Source organism: Zootoca vivipara, chromosome 16, assembly GCF_965207765.1.
Source record: "Zootoca vivipara chromosome 16, rZooViv2.hap1.1, whole genome shotgun sequence".
In the NCBI taxonomy this organism is placed as follows: domain Eukaryota; kingdom Metazoa; phylum Chordata; class Lepidosauria; order Squamata; family Lacertidae; genus Zootoca; species Zootoca vivipara.
This window is the reverse complement of record NC_142599.1, coordinates 34,810,397-34,829,892: the sequence shown is the minus strand read 5'-3', so window position 1 is coordinate 34,829,892 and position 19,496 is coordinate 34,810,397. Positions and strand designations below refer to the sequence as shown.

At 49.6% G+C, this 19,496-nt stretch overlaps 2 protein-coding genes across 8 annotated transcripts in view; both read right to left on the bottom strand.

The window, feature by feature from the left end:
- Window positions 1-434: 434 nt before the first annotated feature.
- Window positions 435-5,239, bottom strand: SNAPIN (SNAP associated protein). Its single transcript, XM_060269651.2, has 4 exons — window positions 4,951-5,239; window positions 3,663-3,705; window positions 1,794-1,912; window positions 435-895 (listed from the first exon to the last, which is right to left on the bottom strand). The coding sequence occupies exons 1-4, from the start codon at window positions 5,143-5,145 to the stop codon at window positions 791-793; spliced, it is 462 nt and encodes a 153-aa protein (XP_060125634.2). The 5' UTR covers window positions 5,146-5,239; the 3' UTR covers window positions 435-790.
- Window positions 5,240-7,156: 1,917 nt separating this feature from the next.
- Window positions 7,157-19,496, bottom strand: part of LOC118076190 (SMAD family member 4) — a 31,724-nt gene continuing 19,384 nt past the window's right edge. For 3 of the 7 annotated variants that reach the window (XM_088659865.1, XM_088659866.1, XM_035098808.3), the window contains 10 exons: window positions 19,318-19,492; window positions 17,894-17,914; window positions 16,998-17,207; window positions 16,414-16,554; window positions 16,158-16,313; window positions 15,183-15,236; window positions 14,908-15,091; window positions 13,213-13,381; window positions 12,597-12,735; window positions 7,157-10,836 (listed from right to left, as the gene is read on the bottom strand). In XM_088659865.1, coding sequence (XP_088515991.1) covers window positions 10,625-10,836; window positions 12,597-12,735; window positions 13,213-13,381; window positions 14,908-15,091; window positions 15,183-15,236; window positions 16,158-16,313; window positions 16,414-16,554; window positions 16,998-17,207; window positions 17,894-17,914; window positions 19,318-19,492 — 1,461 coding nt within the window. In that variant the 3' untranslated portion in view covers window positions 7,157-10,624. Of the gene's footprint in view, window positions 10,837-12,596; window positions 12,736-13,212; window positions 13,382-14,907; window positions 15,092-15,182; window positions 15,237-16,157; window positions 16,314-16,413; window positions 16,555-16,997; window positions 17,208-17,818; window positions 17,915-19,317; window positions 19,493-19,496 lie in introns of all 7 variants that reach the window. The other 4 variants (XM_060269650.2, XM_088659864.1, XM_035098807.3 and 1 more) reach the window with 2 other exon arrangements.

The following is a 19,496-nucleotide window of genomic DNA, read 5'->3' as shown; positions in this document are numbered from 1 at the left end:
TACAAAAGTGACCTCTAGAAAGTGGTCAAGCTCCTAAAATGGCAACCTTTTTTTTAATGAAAAAGTTAGCAACTATTGGAAACTCTTTACTATCTCTCAGCAGGACCTCCTTTATTTAGATCAAGAGTGAGAACTAGGAGACTTTTTTTAGCAGACGTAAATGGAGCTGAAACCAAGCTCAATGGGCACTGAGCACCAGGCTTGGAACTTTAGGCCAGGAGATGCTCAAGAAAAGCAGGAAATCTATTAACTTTAAAAGTCGGACCTCCAGCATGTTGCTATTTCCAAATATGTCCCTTAGCTTGGATTCTCTTTGTTCCCTTTTGCTTTTCCTTTGCCTGAAAAGTTTCCATGACTAGCGGCTTAACCCCGCATTCCCTACAACAGCTTTCAGAAACCCCCAAAGTACAACAGACTGAGCACAGGAGGCCTTGTCCCGTGTTAACTAGCAGTGAACTTTTATTGCACAAGCAAGAGGCACCATTCTCGGCCACATTCTGTGTCACTCTGCAGCCATAAGCAGGCCCAATTGCACCAACTCCACCTGAAAGAGTACCTTGGCAGGGGGAAGCATGATAGGAAATTTGTGCCCAAAACCTTTCTTTATGAGATGAGGAGTCTTCCATATGCAAGAATTCCTGTCCGCAGAGCAGGAGCTTTTCCTAGAACCATGCAGTGCCCAACAGCCCAACTCTTTATCTTGCTTCATGTTGTGCTTAGAAGCTGGCAGCATCCATAAGGAAACGGCAGTTCTGGAAATCACACCACTTTTCCCTTAGCAAAGGTCCTCTCATTTGCTGGGCGAGCCTTGGGGGTAGCTACCGCCGGATTCAAGCATGGCTTTTCTGCGGGCAGTCTCCTTCGCTATACCATGGCTGAGCCTTCTCAAGCGCTCCTGTAAAGGAGAGGGAATGGTTTCAGCAAGAGTTTCATAAGCAGTGAAGACAGCTCCATTTACAAGTTCTAGTCCACTTGAGGTGTAGGAGACCCTCGGCCAACTGGGCAGAGCTACATTGTTGTGCTGCCAGCCCTTTGTATGATAGGTTTTCAGTCAGGATTTGCACCGTCCAACAAGATCTCAGTGAAAAAATGGTCAGCATTCTAAATAGCCTGCCTGCTAGTCCTATAGTCCAAGGGCGAGGGAGAAAGAGTATCATAGCAGTTAAATCAATCCATAGTGTTAAGTGCCATCCATAATATCTGGAAGGCAGTGGGTTAACAAAGGAGACCTTCAAGACTTCTATTTTCCCCAAGCACATACTGACACCTCAGCATGTTTCTACAATTACTGGGACTGAAGAGAAGAGGACTATAGGAGATGTTGAGCACAGAGCAAATGAACAACCAAAACTAGAACAGAATCAGAGTAATGTGCTTCTAAATGCCCAACCTCTAGGTCCCGATGGTCACAGTTACATATTTTTATACTGCAAATCACCCTGTGACCCTCAGATAAAGGGTGGTATATAAATTTAATAAATAAATTACAGTCCTGAGTTTCCAGGCAGGAATGTAGGAAACTGCCTTAAACCAGGTCCAATGACTCAATACTGTCTACTCTCACTAGCAGCAGCTCTCTGGAGTTTCAGGCAAGAAGTATCTCTCTCCCCCCCCCCCATTTCTTCCACCTACCTGGAATTGCTGTGGATCCAATACAAGGTGTGCAAGGTAGATTTTCTACCACAGAGCAGTGAGGGCCTACTCTGGCTGCCAGCTCCAGCAACTTAAAGAGCTGTAACATGTTACGTAAGAGGAAGTTTGGTATAAAAAGTCCACCCCTCTCTCACACACACCTGAGCATTTTGCAGAATGTTATTAACAAGGACAACTCTGCGCCGGGCATTGAGCAGTTTCTTGACGTAAGGGTCCAGGTCGAGGGCTACCTTCTGGTCTTCGTTGATGCGGCACAGCTCTAGTTGGGGAAGAGAGGAGAGGGAAAGCTTTTAGGCACGAGTCTGATCGGGATTTGAACCATGAATTTCCACATCACCCATGGTGGAGAAGACCTCAGCAACTGACCTACAAGGCAAGATCTAGGATTGGTTGTTAACATTTATTTTAGCCACCTTTCACCAGCAGGTCTCAGGGTGGGTTCCGACAATTTGAAATCCAGAATGTGAAACAAATTACAGTCATAGGAATAAGGTGGCCTTGAAAACACACATCTCGGGCATCAAAAGGCCCTGAGCTCAATATGGGATAGTGCCAATTTGCTACTAACATGCCCTCCAGCAACTATTGATCACAGCCAGCAGGGCCCAACAGACGGGGTAGATGGGAGTGGTAGTCCAGCGACATTTGTTTCCTTCTCCTAAAATAAAAGATGCCACACAGATTTAACACTATTCCCTGGAGGTGTATGGTGGGGAAAGAGCTCAGATTGTTTACAGGAGCACTATAACGTATTCTTGGCCCTCTGCTGATGGCCAGAGTGCATATCCTTGCCAGTAGGCATTGGCTAAAATTTAAAAAGGGGATAGCCCATTTTAGCACTTTCTGCTTTCAATGAGATGCTGAGTCTTAATAACAGCGTAACTCCATCTTGGAATCAGGGAATGCTACATGTTATTGATAAGTATGACCTTTCTTCAGACAGTCTGAGTTTGTTAGACTTTGAGATGGCATCTCACAACATGAAATCTATTTAAAGCATTGTTTTTGTGCTGATCACAGTTCTGCCTGGTATGCCAAACTACCCATTCTGACCCCTCGCCCTCACTACATAACCAGCACCACAAATATCAAACACAGAAAAGCCTTTGCAGCTCTGCAGCTCCAGTCTATGTACGCTACCATAGGTGAAGGATGCTATTGCCAGATCTCCCTATGAAGAGAGAGTTTGCCCACGTGCCTGAAGACTTAGCCCATTACTTACTGGTATGCCCAGTCTTCTAGGACTTAAGAGCAGCTTCATTCAAAGATTTAAATATCCCCGTTAGATCAATTGGGTATTTAATTAACTTTTTATTATAGCATAGGTCCTCCTACACCAGGCATCCCCAAACTTCGACCCTCCAGATGTTTTGGACTACAATTCCCATCTTCCTCGACCACTGGTCCTGTTAGCTAGGGATCATGGGAGTTGTAGGTCAAAACATCTGGAGGGCCGCAGTTTGGGGATGCCTGTCCTACACCTCTGAAAAAGTCGTGTTTTGCCTTTAGAGAGCAATTTTAAAGAGAAAAGTTTATGGGGATGAAAAGCTAAATTCTTCAGGGGAGCAAACCCTTATCTGACAATCTGACAGTTAATAATTATTTTAACTGTGTATAATGTATTTAAACTTTTATAACAGCTTCAGCTAGACTAAATAAATAAATAACAATTTTAACAATATTGGCCCTTCAGGGCAGAAACTGCTGCTTAGAGAGGCCTCTTCTAACAAGACACTGCAGACTTTTTACTGCTCAGTGAATATGGGGCAGTCGTTGCTTCATTTCTCTAGCAGGTGGGGCAATGCTTAAGTCCCCTCACATATGATTCCTATGAGCTTATACAAGGAAGGAAGGAAATATTTTACAAACCAGTACTGAAGTTGCTGTTACTTCCTGGATGTGGAGAAAAAGGGGTAAAGTATTTAACAAATCCCAGAAACAACCAGTTCCTTCTGCCTTCCCAGTTATGTTCTCATCAAACATTCTTTCTGCTACGCAGATATTTTTACCTGTGGCCAGGCTGTCTATGTGTTCCCGCAATTCCACTTGACTCTCCCTGCAAGGAAAAACAAGAAAGGAATATAACAGCCTGGGGGGTGGGGGTGGGGAATGCCATGGAAATTTACTATCCCACAAAAAAATAACATTCATGCTGGAGGACTGGGCTTCAAAAACCCCATGCTGCCAGGAAGCTCATTGGGGTGACCTCTCACCCAGCCTAACCTACCTCACAGGGTTTTTGTGAGGATAAAATGGAGAATGACATGCACCACCTTGATGGAAAAGTGGACTAGAAGAGTAATAATAAACTAAAATACTGGGGGGAGGTTCATTCCCTCTCACCGGGAATCCCTGCTTCTGGAAATCGGGGGTGAGGGGGCCACAAATAATACCAATCAAAGGAGTCCGGAGAAGAGCCAAAGCTCAGTGATAAAAGTGTCTGCCTTGCAAGCAAAAAGTCCCAGGTTCAACTGCATTTTCCAGGTAGGGCTGGGAGAGACTCCCTAGTCTGAAGCCCTGGAGAGTCGCTGTCGTTCAGTGTGGACAATACTGAGCTAGATGGACTCTGTATAATGAGGGCCAGATTTAGGTTCAATGAGGCCCTTAGCTACTGAAGGTAATGGGGCCCTTTATATGTCCAGCTGTCCTTTGTCAACAACAACCTGTCACTGTTTTTTTGTGTTGAATATATGCTATATGGTAATTTATGAACCTAACAGGTATCTAAAGCTATTTGCACATAACAAAATATGTATTTTATCAAAGTAATTGTTGAACTGAAATACAATTAAGGCGCATATTAATAGTGAAATACAATTAAGAAGTATATTAATAGTGAAATAATTAAGCTCTAACTTAAAATGATTTTTTTATTCATAAGAAACTTAATAATGCAAACATATTTTTTCCTTTAATTCCCCCCCCCCCAAGAGAGTGGGGCCCTAAGCTACAGCTTGTTTAGTTTATACGTAAATCCTGCACTGCACGGTATAATCCTGTGAATCCCTGTCTTCGGATATGGGAAAGGCTTCCTCCCTCGGAAGACGGCAGCAGGGCTTGCTCTCTGCTGCTGCAGAACTTATGGATGGAAATACACTTTAAATAAAAAGCTGCATCCCTACTGATCTACCAACAGGGGCCGGGCAGGGTAGAGGAGCTGCACCTGGCTGACTTCTACCTGCCAAAAGGCGCATATCTATCAAGTGCCTGCTCTGGGCCAGGCAGCCGCTTTAGAAAGGTTGCGTTCCCCGCTCTCAGCAGCTGCACCTGGAGAACTTCTGCCTGCCGCGCAGCAACTTGCCTGACGGCGTGGACGTGCGTGTCCACCTGCCGCACGGCTGGCCGCAGGAACTCCAGCAGCCCCTCCGCGAAGAGGTCTCTGGCCGCGGGGCCAGCCGGGCTCGCCGGACCCGAAGGAGCCGCCGCCGCCGCCGCCGCCGCCGTCGTTGTGGTGCTTGTTGCTGTTGTTGCCGCCGCCGCCGCCGCCGCCATCGTGTTTGACCTGACTGGCAGCCGCAAGGCCTGCCGGGATAACTTTGGTCAAGGGAAGCGAGAGCAACACCGCAAAGGATCACGGGAGGGCAGAGAACGGCCGAGGAACGGGGCGGGGGGAAGAAGGCGGGATAGCTGAAGTCTCGCGAGAGGTTCCGAGGGAAGGACGGGAACACTGCCAGTGGGATTGTGGGAAATGAAGTCTGTAGGCAGCTGGGAAATGTATTAATTGTGAAGCTTTTTGTGCTTCGTTTTAACAGGGTTTTGTTTTGTTTTGAAAGTAGAACATAGAGAGGATTGCACTTTTTTTGGCGGGTGACTGAACTTGCTGTATGTATAATTCTTTACACAGGCTACAAATAAGTCGCTTTTTATGAACGCTGTGGGATTCTCAATGCAGTCCAAAAGAATTGCAGTTTAAATCTGCTGCTGCGACTTTCTTGCGTAGCTTAAGCCCTACTGGAATCCGTGGGCTGTGGCTTGTTTGGCACCACCCCCTACATATTAATACGTGGCTGCTGTGAGGATGAAATGCCCCCTTGAGCTCCTCTGAGCAAAGGCGAGAAATAAATGCAACAATAAAGGTAGGGAGAGCTACGTTAGAAGGAAAAAAAACCATTCTGTTTCAAATGATTAATAAGAAACAACCACTTTAAAGTGGGAGGGGGGGGAACACACATTAAAAGCAACCATTCTGTTCCATAGAGATTCAGATTCTGCATTAAGAATCCTGCAACCTGTATATATCATGCAGATTAACCGGATGGGAAAAAAACTGCCCATCAGCCCCCATACAGGCTGTTCTGGAGGGCCTATCCTATCACCTGATGCCAAATCAGTTTAGCCAGACCTGCTTGCCTTCATATATATTTATTTCTGTCAATAACCAGTAGAACTGCTTGCCAGGGATTGAATCCTCTGCCCACAAGGCTGGTGTTCTGCAGCCTTTCCCTCTTCCACGATCCTGTATTGCGAGAAAAAGCCGGGAGGTCAGTTATGCTGGCTGTTCCTCCACCTTTTCTGATTTCTCCAGCCTGTACACACATTTAAACTCTTCCCTTAAGGACTAGAAACTTGTATTTGAAACGAAACAGTGAGATTCTCGGGATATATATGTGTGTGTGTGTGTGTGTGTGTGTGTGTGGATGTAATTGTCTTTTTGTTTTGTTTTTTATGGGATGGCATTCAATTTTGTTGTACTACGGTATGTACAATGACAATAAAGTATCTATAAACCTCTATATAGGATTCTGCACCCACTACCGCTTCCTGCCATGTGGTAGAATCCACACACATATAAAAAACATCCTTAAAAGCATTTTTTAAAAAAATACATTGAATTCCATAAGGCTCACCATGGCCATCTAGTATCTCATCGTATATTGCACTTAAAAAACACTTAAAACATTTTATTTGCAGCTGTATAGCTGAGTCCTCTCTCTCTTTCTCTCTCTCGGACACATTCACCGGAATAGCCACAACTATAGCTATAAAATAAGGAACCACAGCTCGCAAGGATCAAATTTTGCCCCAAAGCCTCTCTGTCTGGCCCTAGTGACAATCTCCTCACTGCACCCTCGAGTGGCCCTGCTTCACACATACCCGTGTTTTGAGCCGTGTCCTTTAACTCTGATATTGCTGCCTCCGTCTTTTCTACATGGACAATAGGGGAGGACTAGCCTAGTGCACAGAGGTTTTAAAAAAATAATCTACATTTTTTGACCCAACCACTTTTGTTGCCCCACCCCCCATTAGCATATGGCTCCCATAAGGTCGCCCAGAGGGGAATCTGGCCCCCGGCCTGAAAAAAAGGCTCTCTGCTCCTGTTGTGAGAGAACTTGCTTACACTACTAGGCAAGCCAGCTGTTTCACCCGGCACGCCCCCCACTTACCCCGGAGGGGGGGCCCCCACGGCCATCTTGAAGGGCCGATCTTGTTTTGAGCAGCGGCAGAAATTCAAGGGGAAAGCCCAGCTGCCTTTTTGACCATGAGAAGCAAAACACAAGCCACATGAAAAGCAAAATATCCTTTAAATAATGGTTACTAAAAACGACAGAACAGTCAGAGGCGAAACAAAGGGCCTAGAGGAATCAAACAAGTGCATTACAGAGGAATGTCAGTGCGAAATACCAGGCCCGAACCACAGGATTGGGGCAGGATTGGGCCAGAGACTGGAGGCCCTAAGCCAGCCTTTGCTGACCGGATGCCCTCTCCAAAAGCGCTGGCTGGGCCTGTCAACAAAACGTCTTGAGAGGGCTCTCCTGCCGCTTTGGCAAAAGCTGTCTTAATCTATTCTGTGTGAAGACACAAGGAACGGATAAGGTTGCCCTCTTACCAGGAATATATAAAAGCCATTTTGTACCTTTAAAGCACCCTCGTCTACAGAAACATCGGTGAAACGTCCTCACGGCACAGAAATTAAGAAAAAAAACATTATCAGCTGCAGTGTTTTATGTGGTTTGTTCGATTTAGATCAAGCCATGGTTAAAAGACGCAGCTACAAAGGCCAGTCGGAAAGTTGGCAACGTTGCAGTCAAGAGATGGGGTGATCACACCTGCTCTTCCCAGTGATCTCCCTTGGCAAATCCAGTTCAGCGTGGCACCATTCCCCTCTGTCTCACAACAAAACGGCTGATGGGGGTGTTTGGTGCAGTCTTTTGCAGGGGTGTCGGCAAGGAAGGTATCAGACTTCCCTTTGGGGAGGGAACAACAACATATGCTGTTACTTGTGCTGGGGGTAGCCAACCTGTGCGTCCTGCAATGTTGTTGGACTACATATCCCATCAGGCTTCCCCAGCATGGGATTATAATCTTGCCACATCTGGAGGGGACTACGCTAGCTGCTCCTGGATTTATGCAGTGCAGGATCCGACGAGAAGCTACCATGTGGCTTTGCTCTGCTGTAAGCGGTCCCAGATGGACAGGGAGATGTCACGACATGAGTGACATCCGCTGGAAAGACCTAGGCAGCTGTCACACAGGTCTGTGGAGCAGAGGAGCAGAATGAGGAGCCATTTTCAGGACTCCCTTGCCTCTTTTTTTTTTGGTCAGAGTAGCAGGCGGAAGTGCAACAGGTACAGCTTTTACAACGTAAGGAGCAGAGCTGCCGCTGTTGAATTTTGGCAAACTAGACATCTGTTCAAAAGAAAAAGGAAAGCGATCACGCTACATGAACCCCTCCTGGCTTTCCTGACGGCCAGAAATCTATATGAGGCTTTGCCCCCATAACCTCATCTCCGTGCTAAGAAAAAGGGGCTGCGCCAGTTGAGCTGTTGCCTGTCGCCACAAGAGATTGGTGGCTGGCCGGCAGGTCTGTCATGATGAGCGTAGAAGCAACTCCATAAGTCAGTCTGGACAGTTCAGTTGCTTAGAGCGTGGTGCTGATAATGCCAAGGTGGCAGGTTCGATCCCCGTATGGGACAGGTGCATAGTCCCGTGTTGCAGGGGGGTTGGACTAGATGATCCTCAGGGGCCCTTCCAACTCTCTGATTCTGCTCCCAAGCCAGCCAAGAGCTTGCAATCTTCATATAAGGTCATGCAACTTAAAACACCCCCACACACCCCACTGCTTACAGTCACAAAGGGCTAGAAAATTGGCCACAAAAGATTAATTTCTCCAGAAACGCTACGCCTGATACCACGTTCAACCTGTTTTCCTGAGCTCCTGCAGAATTGGCCCTATGCACATAGCTCCGGTTAAGTCTGCAATGGCACAGGAAGGAACCAACCAACTAGCCAAGGGATGTGTCGTGGGGCAGAATTTGGGGGCCAGGTCTGACAGCTGCCTCCCACAGAGATAGAGTTCCAGCTTGGGTGGTGGACCCCAGAGATTTGAAAGGGGTTGTTTGATCAGTTAGGCGTTTGGTGTGTTCCCTCCACCAAATTATTTGGTGTTTTGAACTGCAACCCAGTCCAAGAAATCTAGATTAATGGATCCTGCGACATTCACTAGACGGAATCTGCATGGGGGTAGGGAAACACTGCTTCTGAGTCAAGAAGCAAACATTTTGGCTTGGCCAGATGATGGAGGACCGCATTTTGGCAGGCGGCGTTTTAGAGGTTTTCGTTACGACGTGACTGTGCTCACCATCTGCAGATGGGGTGGGTGGGATACAAGTCCCACGGAAGAGTAAGACCACTTGAAATCAACAGTAATGACAAATGAAAGCCCACAGATTTCAACGGGTCTACTTTGAGTTGGAGTTAGTTGATTGCAACCCTTTATAAAAGGTGGGGGGGGGGAAATCTTTGACCTTCCAGGCATTGTTGAACTACAACTCCCATCATCCCTGGCCACTGGGCCATGCTTGTTGGGGCCTATAGGAGTTGCCATTCAACCTCATCTAGAGGGTCAGAGGTTCCCAACTTTGCAAGTGCTTCATTTTTGTCCTTTTAAAGCTCCTTTCCAAGTTGCCAGGGGCATCGTTCGACTCGATGACTTTAACTGATTATAACAGGGGTCCCCAAACTAAGGCCCAGGGGCCGGATGTGGCCCAATCGCCTTCTAAATCCGGCCCGCTGACGGTCCGGGAATCAGCATGTTTTTACATGAGTAGAATGTGTCCTTTTATTTAAAATGCATCTCTGGGTTATTTGTGGGGCATAGGAATTCGTTCATCTTCCCCCCCCCCCCAAATATAGTCCAGCCCCCCACAAGGTCTGAGGGACAGTGGACCAGCCCCCTGCTGAAAAAGTTTGCTGACCCCTGAATTATACAGTAATATATTGCAGCCTCCATTTGGGGATTTAAAGCATAAAAATCAGAGCTGGCCAAATATGTCATCGCACGTCAGGGCAAAGGACAATATGGCTCCCTCCATTTCGCGTGCTGGGAAGCATCACCCGTGGTTGGATTTCTCTTCAATGCCGGCAGTGGGACACCATCCTCTCCTAGGGCAGCAAGCCAGCTTAGGGGGGCTGGGAAGGAGCCCAGGCTGCAAGTCCAGCTCTGCACTCACACATCCTCACTGCCATTCCCCGCCTCCAAGCATTTGCTACCTGAGAGGCACCTGCCTCCCTCCGCCTACTGGTAGGACTGGCTCCTAGAAGAATGTCTCTCTAAGAGCCAGATTTTCAGATGTGGGGATGGTGATTCTCTGGCGATTCTCAGCTGCTCAGCCGAGCCGCAACCGGGTCGTTGGCGCTCAGGAGAGACCCGGAAGAGAAAAGCTGGCGAGAAAAGGACCAGTCCTTTGAGATGGCAAGAAAGGTGAGACCCTTCGAAGTCATTCATTCCGCCGCTGGTCTGGGAACAGAGAAAGTCGCGGCACCCCCTCGAAAGGTGGCAGGGCATGTTCAAGGGCAAATTCCGCCCCCTCGGTCCTTTCAGGGACCCCAGGGGAAATGCCTCCACTGCTTTCATGAGCATGGGGGCCAGAGTCTCCTTCGCAGCGCCGACGGCAATCCTAGCCCCTCTGCAAACTCCAGAGGCTGCGGGATCGGCGAGAACCGCTCCGTCTTCCTTGCCTCGCAATTTAATCTAGTTGATGGAGCCCGGGTCAGCCAAGGGCATGGTGTGGAGGACCTCATCCAGCAGCTGCAAGGCACGGTGCAAGTGCACTTCGATCCAGCAGGGGGTGTGCTTGATGCTCTGGCGGGGGTAGTCCGGCCCCCAGCCCTTGACGAAGCTCAGCCGGAGGATGCACAGGCGGCGGAGGTCATCAACGCCAATGCCGGCCGCCGCCGAGAGGCCTGGGCAGGAGAGAAAGGGAAGAGTGCAAGGCTTGGCTGCGTAAGGACAGAGTTCCATAGAGGTACTGGCTTGTCGTTCCCCCCCCCCCCGCTTCGTAGGGTTGCCATCATAGCTGCCAAGTTTTCCCTTTTCTCGCGAGGAAGCCTATTCAGCATAAGGGAAAATCCCTTTAAAAAAAGGGATAACTTGGCAGCTATGGTTGCCATACGCCCGGAATTTCCTAGACATACCCGAAATACTGCAATCGGAAGCAGTGTCTGGGTGAAAACTGGCGAAATGTTTGGAAAAACCTGGACATGTGGCAACCCTCGTTGGCAGTGCCATTTTTGCCGATTTTCCTTAAAAAGCTCAACAACTTTTGTGTCCACATTTTCACTTTTTGAAAACTCTACACATTGTGATTTTTGCATCACTCACACACCCACATCATGATTTGTGATACATTGGCGGGGCAAAATTATGAAACTAGTATCACAATATGGACTTCAAACCCGTTTGGGGCGATATGTGTAGATTCTGTATTTTAACCTTTGTCCGGTATAGCGTTACCTCCGCGTACGAACTTAATTCCTTCCGGAGGTCCGTTCTTAAGCCGAAACCGTTCTTAACCTGAGGTGTGCTTTCGCTAATGGGGCCTCCCACTGCTGCCACGCCACCGGTGTGCGACTTCCGCTCACATCCCGGGGCAAAGTTCGCAACTAGGGACATCTACTTCCGGGTTAGTGAAGCTCGTTACGCGAAGCGTTTGTAAGGAGGACGGTACGTAACCCAAGGTTCCACTGTAGACCAGTTTCTACTCTCCGTCTTTCTCTCATTCACCCCCCCCCCTTGCTCTCTATCCCCCATCCAGGCAAGACAGAGTCATGATCAGAATTCAAGGACACATTCCAAGGTGGGGAAAAGGGACACTGAAGGGCGTGGCTTTGAGAGAGGGGGTGTGGCTGACGTGGTGCAGCAAGGGGAGAGTCTCAGGAGGCTGGGGTGTGTGTGCATTTGTCCCCACTGGGACCTGAGGTTCCCCACTCCTTAAGTGAATGTTAATTGGCTCTTTTTCAGAGAGACTCCAGAACCCATTACCCACAGCAACTGCCCACACGTTTTAATGGCTGGCATTCATTGGCTGGTTGGACGCAGATGAATGGCGGGAGGAATCCACTGGGGAACCACCAAAGGAAAGAAGGCTTAGAGCCTGGGGGTTGGTGGTGGGACCACGGTGAGTGGTCAGAAGGATAAAACTGGGAAGAGGAGGTGTTGGGAAACGAAGAGGCAACAGGGCATAGTGAGCAGGGAGAGTCTGTGGCAGAGAGAAGTCCAAAATCAGAGGCAGAAGCTGAAGCAGGGCAGGATAGAGTCTGACTGGTGAAGAGTGTCTCCCCTTCCTGCTACAAGCTCCCCTCCTCCTTGGTTTCCCAGAACCAGAAGAGGCATGAAAAGGGCAGAGGAGCAAAGACAAGGCACACAGGCACAGTCTCAGATTGTTTGGGAAGGACCCAGGAGACATAGACAACTGTGGGGAGGTGGGGACCTTTAGTCTCAGCAACTGATCCATGGGGCGAGAAAGACCTACTGGGGTTGAGTCCCTGTGCTCCTTAGGCCAAGTCTGTGCAGATCCTGTTCTTTGCTAATAAAGAGTTAACTCCAACATGGTCAGTGTGATTTACGGCCGGCTCGCTCCAGTCACTGGGCCCAGCACTGTCTAACAGCAAACTCCTATTTCTGCTCTTGCACCTCAGTGGGGGTGAATCCACTTGGCACTTACCCACAGCTGGTGCGATGCCCCCCACGGAGCCAGGCCCAGGGATGCTCCCTGACACAGCAGCCGCCTGAGCCGCCGCTGCCGCCTGCGCTGTCGCTGCTTGTTGGTGCATCTGGCGGTGGCACTGGCGAAGGTCAAAGACCTGGATGGAAAGACAGGAGTGAGGACTCTGCGTTAGAAACTTCAGCACCTGCTGCGAGCAATGCTCAGGAAGGATGGCAGCTGTCAACCCGTACCACCAGGAAGGTGGCAAGGTGATAATATTAATGATAAGATTATGATAATAATAATAACTAGACAGGCAAAGATACTTGTGGTATGCACAGACATCAGCAAGCCTATTCAGACACAGGATTCAGTTACATTGCTTATGAATTTTCTTTTATTTTATACTGAGTCAAACCAATAGCCCATGCAGCTTTATACTGTCTACACTGTCTGGCAGCAGCCCTCCAGGGTACCAGGCAAGGGACAATTTCATGCCCTACGTGGAGAAGCTGGGGATTGAACCTTTGGCACCCAAAGCAGATGTTCTGAGCTATGGTCCTTCCATTAGATTTGCGCTTAGCAACCCTCTTTCTCCTGAGCCCTAAAAAACAAACCCAGCACCCGCCCTGACCTTGATGTAGGCGCCAGGGTAGATCTTGTGCACAGCGTCCCCCGGAGCACGCCCAGCCTCCCGGTCCAGGTAGTAGCTCTGCACGAAGACGGCGTGGTCGCTCAGACACCGCATCCAGACATCGCCTTCACCACGGCACTGCAGCTGGACTCCTTTCCCAATGTGCAGCCTGGAAAACAGAATACTCCATTCCCCTTCCTGCCTGGTTCCCTGTCCCCCACTGTCAGGGCTTGAGCCAGGTGTAGGTCAGCAAGAAAAAAACAGTAAATCACTGGTGGCCAGTTAAATCTATACTGTATTCAAGGAAACGAACCACAACTCGGGCCTAGCGGTCTCAGCAACTCTTCCTATGAGGTCTTGCCCCAATGACACAGTTGCAAAGACCTTCCCATCCCTCTCTAAGGCTCCTCCTCTCTCAGGGTTTTTCCCATGCAGTCTCAACTACAGTCATACCTCAGGATACATCCGCTTCATGTTGCATCTTTTTAGGTTACGGACGTGCCGAACCCCGGAAGTCTCGGAACGGGTTACTTCCGGGTTTGGTGCGTACGTGACCTGTGCATATGCGCAGAAGCACTAAATTGTGCTTTGCGCATGCGCAGAAGTGCCACATTGCATCACGCGCTTGCGCAGATGCAGCACTTCATGTTGCGGCCTTTTCATGTTGCGAACGGGCTGCTGGAACGGATCCCGTTTGCAACATGAGGTACCACTGTACTTTTCATTTATCTGTGTGTCACAGCAACCTGCCCCAATTCCTCTCCAGCCTCCGCTTCAACCTCTGATCCTGGACTGCTCTCTGCCACAGAATCCGCTAAAGAGTGCCAGGCCTAGTAAGCACAGCCATTCTTCTTCGGTGGGTCTTGCCCCTATAATAATAATAATAATAATAATAATAATAATAATAATAATAATATATTATTTGTACCCCGCCCATCTGGCTGAGTCTCCCCAGCCACTCTGGGTGGCTCCCAATCGAATATTAAAACAATACAGCATTAAATATTAAAAACTTCCCTATGGGGCAGTTGCAGAGACTGAAGGCCCCCTCCTTCCCACAGCTGCCTAAGCTGCCTCCTGAGGTTTCCCCCAAGCAATCTGAGACTGTGCCTGCATAAAGCTAACTTCTCCACCCTTTCATGCCTCTTCTGGTTCTGGGAGACCAGAGGAGAGGAGAGTTTATTGCAGCAGGAGAGGAAGACCAGCCTGACTTCACCAGCCTGACTCATCTCTGCCTCTTGGCCTTCCTACTCTCCAGCTTCTGCTTCTGCCTCTGCTTCTGGACTCCTCTCTGCCACAGATTCTCCCTGCTCGCCAAAGCCTGTTGCCTCTTCAGCTTCCAACACCTCCTCCTCCCAGTCTGCTCCCTCTGACCGCTCGTTGTCATCCCACCACCAATCCCCGAGCTCTGAGCCTTCTTCCCCTGGGGGTTCCCTTGGGGGTTCCTCGGCTGGTACCTCCCCACCGCTCCTCAGCATCCAGCCAGTCAATGACTCCCACTTCCTGCAACAGCCATGATTCTGTGCTGCTCGGTGTTTAGCTAAAGTTGCCGTTTCACAAACCTTAAAGCCTTCCTCCCCGAACCCTGCAGATAAACCCCATTCTGTGCCCGGTTGCTGCCACTTAGGCACTCAACCCCTCGACATCAGAAATAGCACGCACCTTCCTCTTCCTCTCCCTCCCCACTGCCCTGACCTGGCGCGCTCGCTGGTGTCGGTGCGGTGGACGTTTGAGAGCTGCCCCAAGCAGAAGCGGTCGCCGCCCGAAGGGTCCACATATCCGTCGACAGTGACCACAGCGCAGTTGGCGGGCACCTTGAAGATCTCGCCCACTTGCACGTCCATCTCGAAATAGGCGATCGAGCACCAGAACTCAGGGCCTGGGGAGAGCCGGGCATTCATCTTAAAAATCCGGGCCGTTGTGGGAATGGGGGAGAGAAAAAGGAAAACGAAGGAGGTTGAATCCCTTACCAGGGTGACTGGAGACTGGCGGCTGGTAGGGAGGAGAACCGTGATGAGCAGGCCCTGAAATATAAGGCAAGGAGGGGTTTTGTGGCAAATAGGGACAGAAATGCCAAGAACTTTGCTCTTCTGTTTCCTACATTCGCTAGAACTCGCTCTGCTTCCCAGAGCGGAAGTTTGAACCCAGGAGTTCTGACGCTCCCTGACGCTTCAAAGCTACTGTTGGACTCCAACTCCCAGCAGCCCCCAGGCAGCATGGCCAGTGGTCAGGGATGATGGGAGTTGTGGTTCCAACAGTGTTCTTGGACTCCAGCTGAATCTTGGGAACCTGTAATTTTGTCAAGGGAGCTGAGAGTTACTAAAAGGAGACACCCCCCCCCCAACAGAGCTACATCTCCCAGAATTGCCAGGGAAGAGGGATTGACTCTTAAACCACTTTGGGAATTGTAGCTCTGTGAGGGGAACAGGGTCTCCTAACAATCCCCAGCACTTATAAAAACTACAGTTCCCAGGATTCTTTGGTGGAAGCCAGGACCGTATAACGTAGTATACAGTGGTGCCTCGCTAGACGAAATTAATTCGTTCCATGGGTCTTTTCTTATAGTGAAAAATTCATCTAGCGAATCCCATAGGAATGCATGGATTTTTTTTTTATTTTTTTTTGCCCATAGGAACGCATTAATTGAATTCCAATGCATTCCTATGGGAAACCGTGATTCGCTAGACAAATTTTTCGTAAAACGCATTCGTCTAGCGAGGTAACCTCCGCTCGAAAAATCCTTTCGTTAAGCGGGAATTTCGTTAAGCAGGGCATTCGTTAAGCGAGGCACCACTGTAACTGCAGGTGCAGTTACGTGATTCCACCACAGGGGGCAGCAAGGTGAATAATGCCGTTGGGGGGGGGAGTGAACTGCAGTGGAACCAAAACGGTGCTGCAGACATCCAGGGCCCTCCTGCTTTTTTGCTTTGCTTGCCAAGACGCACAGTAATGGTTTGAATGGTGAAGAGGAGGCTGAGGGTAACTCCGTCCGTTCTGCTGCTGCTGGGGAGTGGGGAGCGGAGGTGGGGTGGGCTCCTGGCTCCTCCCACCGGAGCTGTAGCTTGGGGTGCTGCCGTTCCCTGTCCAGCTGGTTGCCGAGTCTTCCAAAGGCCCAGGGAAGAACGAGAAGAAACAGGTGAGAGCTTATCATTTGAACATATCCGCCCTGCAACCTGCCCAACAATGGCACCCTATACTTACTCTGGTAGGGCAGTTTGGGGGCACACCCATTTTGCTGGGAGCTCGGGGGAGCCGGAGAAGGGGCTGGGGGGTGCGAGGGGCTGGAGATCTGAAGAAGACCCTCATTATGAAGGAGAGGGAGCAGGGGCCCCCCAGGAGGGCCTAAGAGTGAGTATGAGAGAGAGAGAAAGAACGAGAGAGATCGAGAGATCAATTTTATCTGCAAGCTACTATTGCAGATTCATTTCATCTTCCCATCACATTGCATTTCTCTTTTACATTTCACCAACATGTTGCATTTCCCCATTTCCCAGTCACATTGCATGTCCCCATCATTTTGCATTTCCCCGTTGCAGATCCACCACATTTCCCCCGACATACTGCATTTCCCAGTCACATTGCATGTCCCCATTGCAGATCCACCACATTTCCCCAGCATATTGCATTTCCCCGTCACATTGCATTTCCCCTTCACAGGTCCATTGCATTTCCCCATCACAAATCCAACCCATTTGAGAGAAGGCGGAGAACAGTTCCTTTACCTTTCACATATGTCTCCCTTCCTCCCTGCTGCTGCCCCCCAAAAAGAAAAAGAAAGAACTTACCTGGGGGAGATAAAGGCAATGCGGGATAGATGCCGGCAGTAGGATGGGGTGGTTCCGGAAGCTGCAGGGGCGATAAGGGCTGGTAGGGCTCTGCCTGAGGGTGGCCAGACTTGATCACAGGGCCTGGGTGATCTGCCGCGGGAGGAGGCGGGACCTCCATCTGGATACAGTCGGGAATGAATTCCTCTTTCACAAGCCGTGGGGGAGGTGCTGCAGGAGGGCAGGAAGAGGAGGCAGCTCAAACACAGGGAAGATGGGAGAAAAAAAGCCCACTGAATCAGCAAGTGCTGTTCATAATGACATCTGAAGGCAGCCCTGTACAGCTTTTCATAGAATTGTAGAGTTGGAAGGGACCTCCAAGGTTCATCTAGCCCAACCCCTTGCAATGCAGGAATATTCAGGTGTCCCATATGGGGATCGACCCTGCCACCTGGGCATTATCGGCAGAACGCTCTAAGGTTGTGAATACTCCGTTGCGTTTTTGTATACAGTCGTACTGTACCTTGGTTCTCGAACGGAATCCGTTCCCAAAGTCCGTTCGACTTCCGAAAACATTCGGAAACCCAAGGCGTGGCTTCCGATGGGCTGCAGGAGATTCCTGCACTCCATCAGAAGCCGCGTCGGATGTTTGGCTTCCCAAAAACGTTCACAAACCAGAATACTCGCTTCCGGGTTTGCGGTGTTCAGGAGCCAAAACGTTTGAGTCTCAAGGTGTTTGAGATCCGAGGTAGGACTATTCTGTTGGAAGCTGCCCAGAGTGGCTGCGGCAACTCAGTCCAATGGATGGCATATAAATTGGTGGTGTTGTTGTTCAGCAATACCTGGAAGGTCAGAGGTCCACCCCCAGTCCTGTCCTAGGCCATCATCCAGAAAAACAAAGCAGGATTGTATCTCACCTGTATTCTGGATGTTCAGTCCTGTAGAATGAGAGAGAAAAGCAAGGGAGGGGGTGTTATATATCCTATTCTCTGAGGCCAGAAGTGTGCCGGGCATCTCTTAAGATGTCCGGCCTAGGGGCTCGATTTGACTGACATTTCAACGAGGAGCCAGCGTGGGACCCTTTCTGGTCCAACCTCCTCTCTTCTCCCCAGCTAACCAGCTAACCTCCTAGGCCAAATGACATCTTTTCTGCCACCCACCCCCGACCTTTTGCCTCGCGATGGGTGCCTCTGACCATGTGCAGAGTTGGCTTGGGAGCCCTTTCAGGGGCCCCAAAGTAGGGTTGGGATATTCTAAGGTTAAGAAAGAGAAACAAACCCTCAGCGAAACAATAAAAATTATATTCCAAGTCGACCTATGGTCGAATTGCCTCTGAGCATGTCCAGACAGCACGCAACAGAGAGACAAATTCTCTGTGTGTGCACACACACACACACACACATAGCTAGGGTCAAATACCTTCAAGGGCATGCAAAGTACATTTTCTCTCCGTGAAGCAATTACAGGTACTATTTTGTTTTTAAAAGCAGCGACAAAGTTGCCTCAGGGTGTGTACACTTCCAATTTTCATCTGAATGAGGTGGTTTGAAAAAGCAACACCAGAATGAATTTAAGGACATGGTGCCTTTGGGCAAGTGAAGATTGTCTCATCCAGAAAACACCTTATGTAGATAATCTGTAAGTTAAGGTGTCGTTTTTTTTTGGGGGGGGGGAGATAATGAAAACATGGAGCACACAATGTAGGTTATTATTATTATTTTAATTCCTGCCCTCCTGTTCTGGCAAATCTTCAGTCGGTGGTGATGCCAGGCTGGGTGTAAGAAATTTGGATGGGTTGGCATAGCAACCTGCTAATATTCACTGTGTGCTCTGTGGAGTCGAATATTTCCATTTACAGATGGGTAGGAAGGCAGGTGGAAACAGCCAAGTGCCCTTTGCCTGCTTGCCTTGGGAGCAGAGGTGATGTTAGGAGGCTCACAAACAGCAGCAGAGAAACTTTCCTCTCTGTCTCCAGACGGAGGGCCACATCCCCTTCTGAGCAACTTCCTGGGGGGCCACGTGACGGTGGGGGGAGGGCAGAGGCAAAAGGGGTGCAAAATGTACCTTCGTACAGTAGGCTACACACATTCACACAACCCTCTCTGTCCTCCATCCAAGAGGCGCGATCTAGCCATGCAAGGAGAGGGACAGTGAGGGAGTGCTTTGAGGGCCGGACAAAGACCTCGAAGGCCGCATTGGATTCCTGAACCTGAGCTCCCACATCCGGCTCTTGACACCTCAGTGGCCTATTCCGAAGTAGATCCACTGAGGCAGCTGTGGGGAGACTCGGCTTCCGTAGGTGCCAGGTGTGCGAACGCCCGCCCACGAAAGACCCACTCACCGATGCCCGGAGACACCACCCGCTCGTAGTGGTATGGGTTGACGCAGACGCTGTCGTACTTGAGGTCGAAGGCGAACTGGCAGAACTTGACGTGCTTGAGCTCGTTCTTGTGCAAGTCCGGCCAGCGCCACAAGCGGGAATAGATCACGTGGGGGAAGCCTTTGCGCCCGGCCACCTGG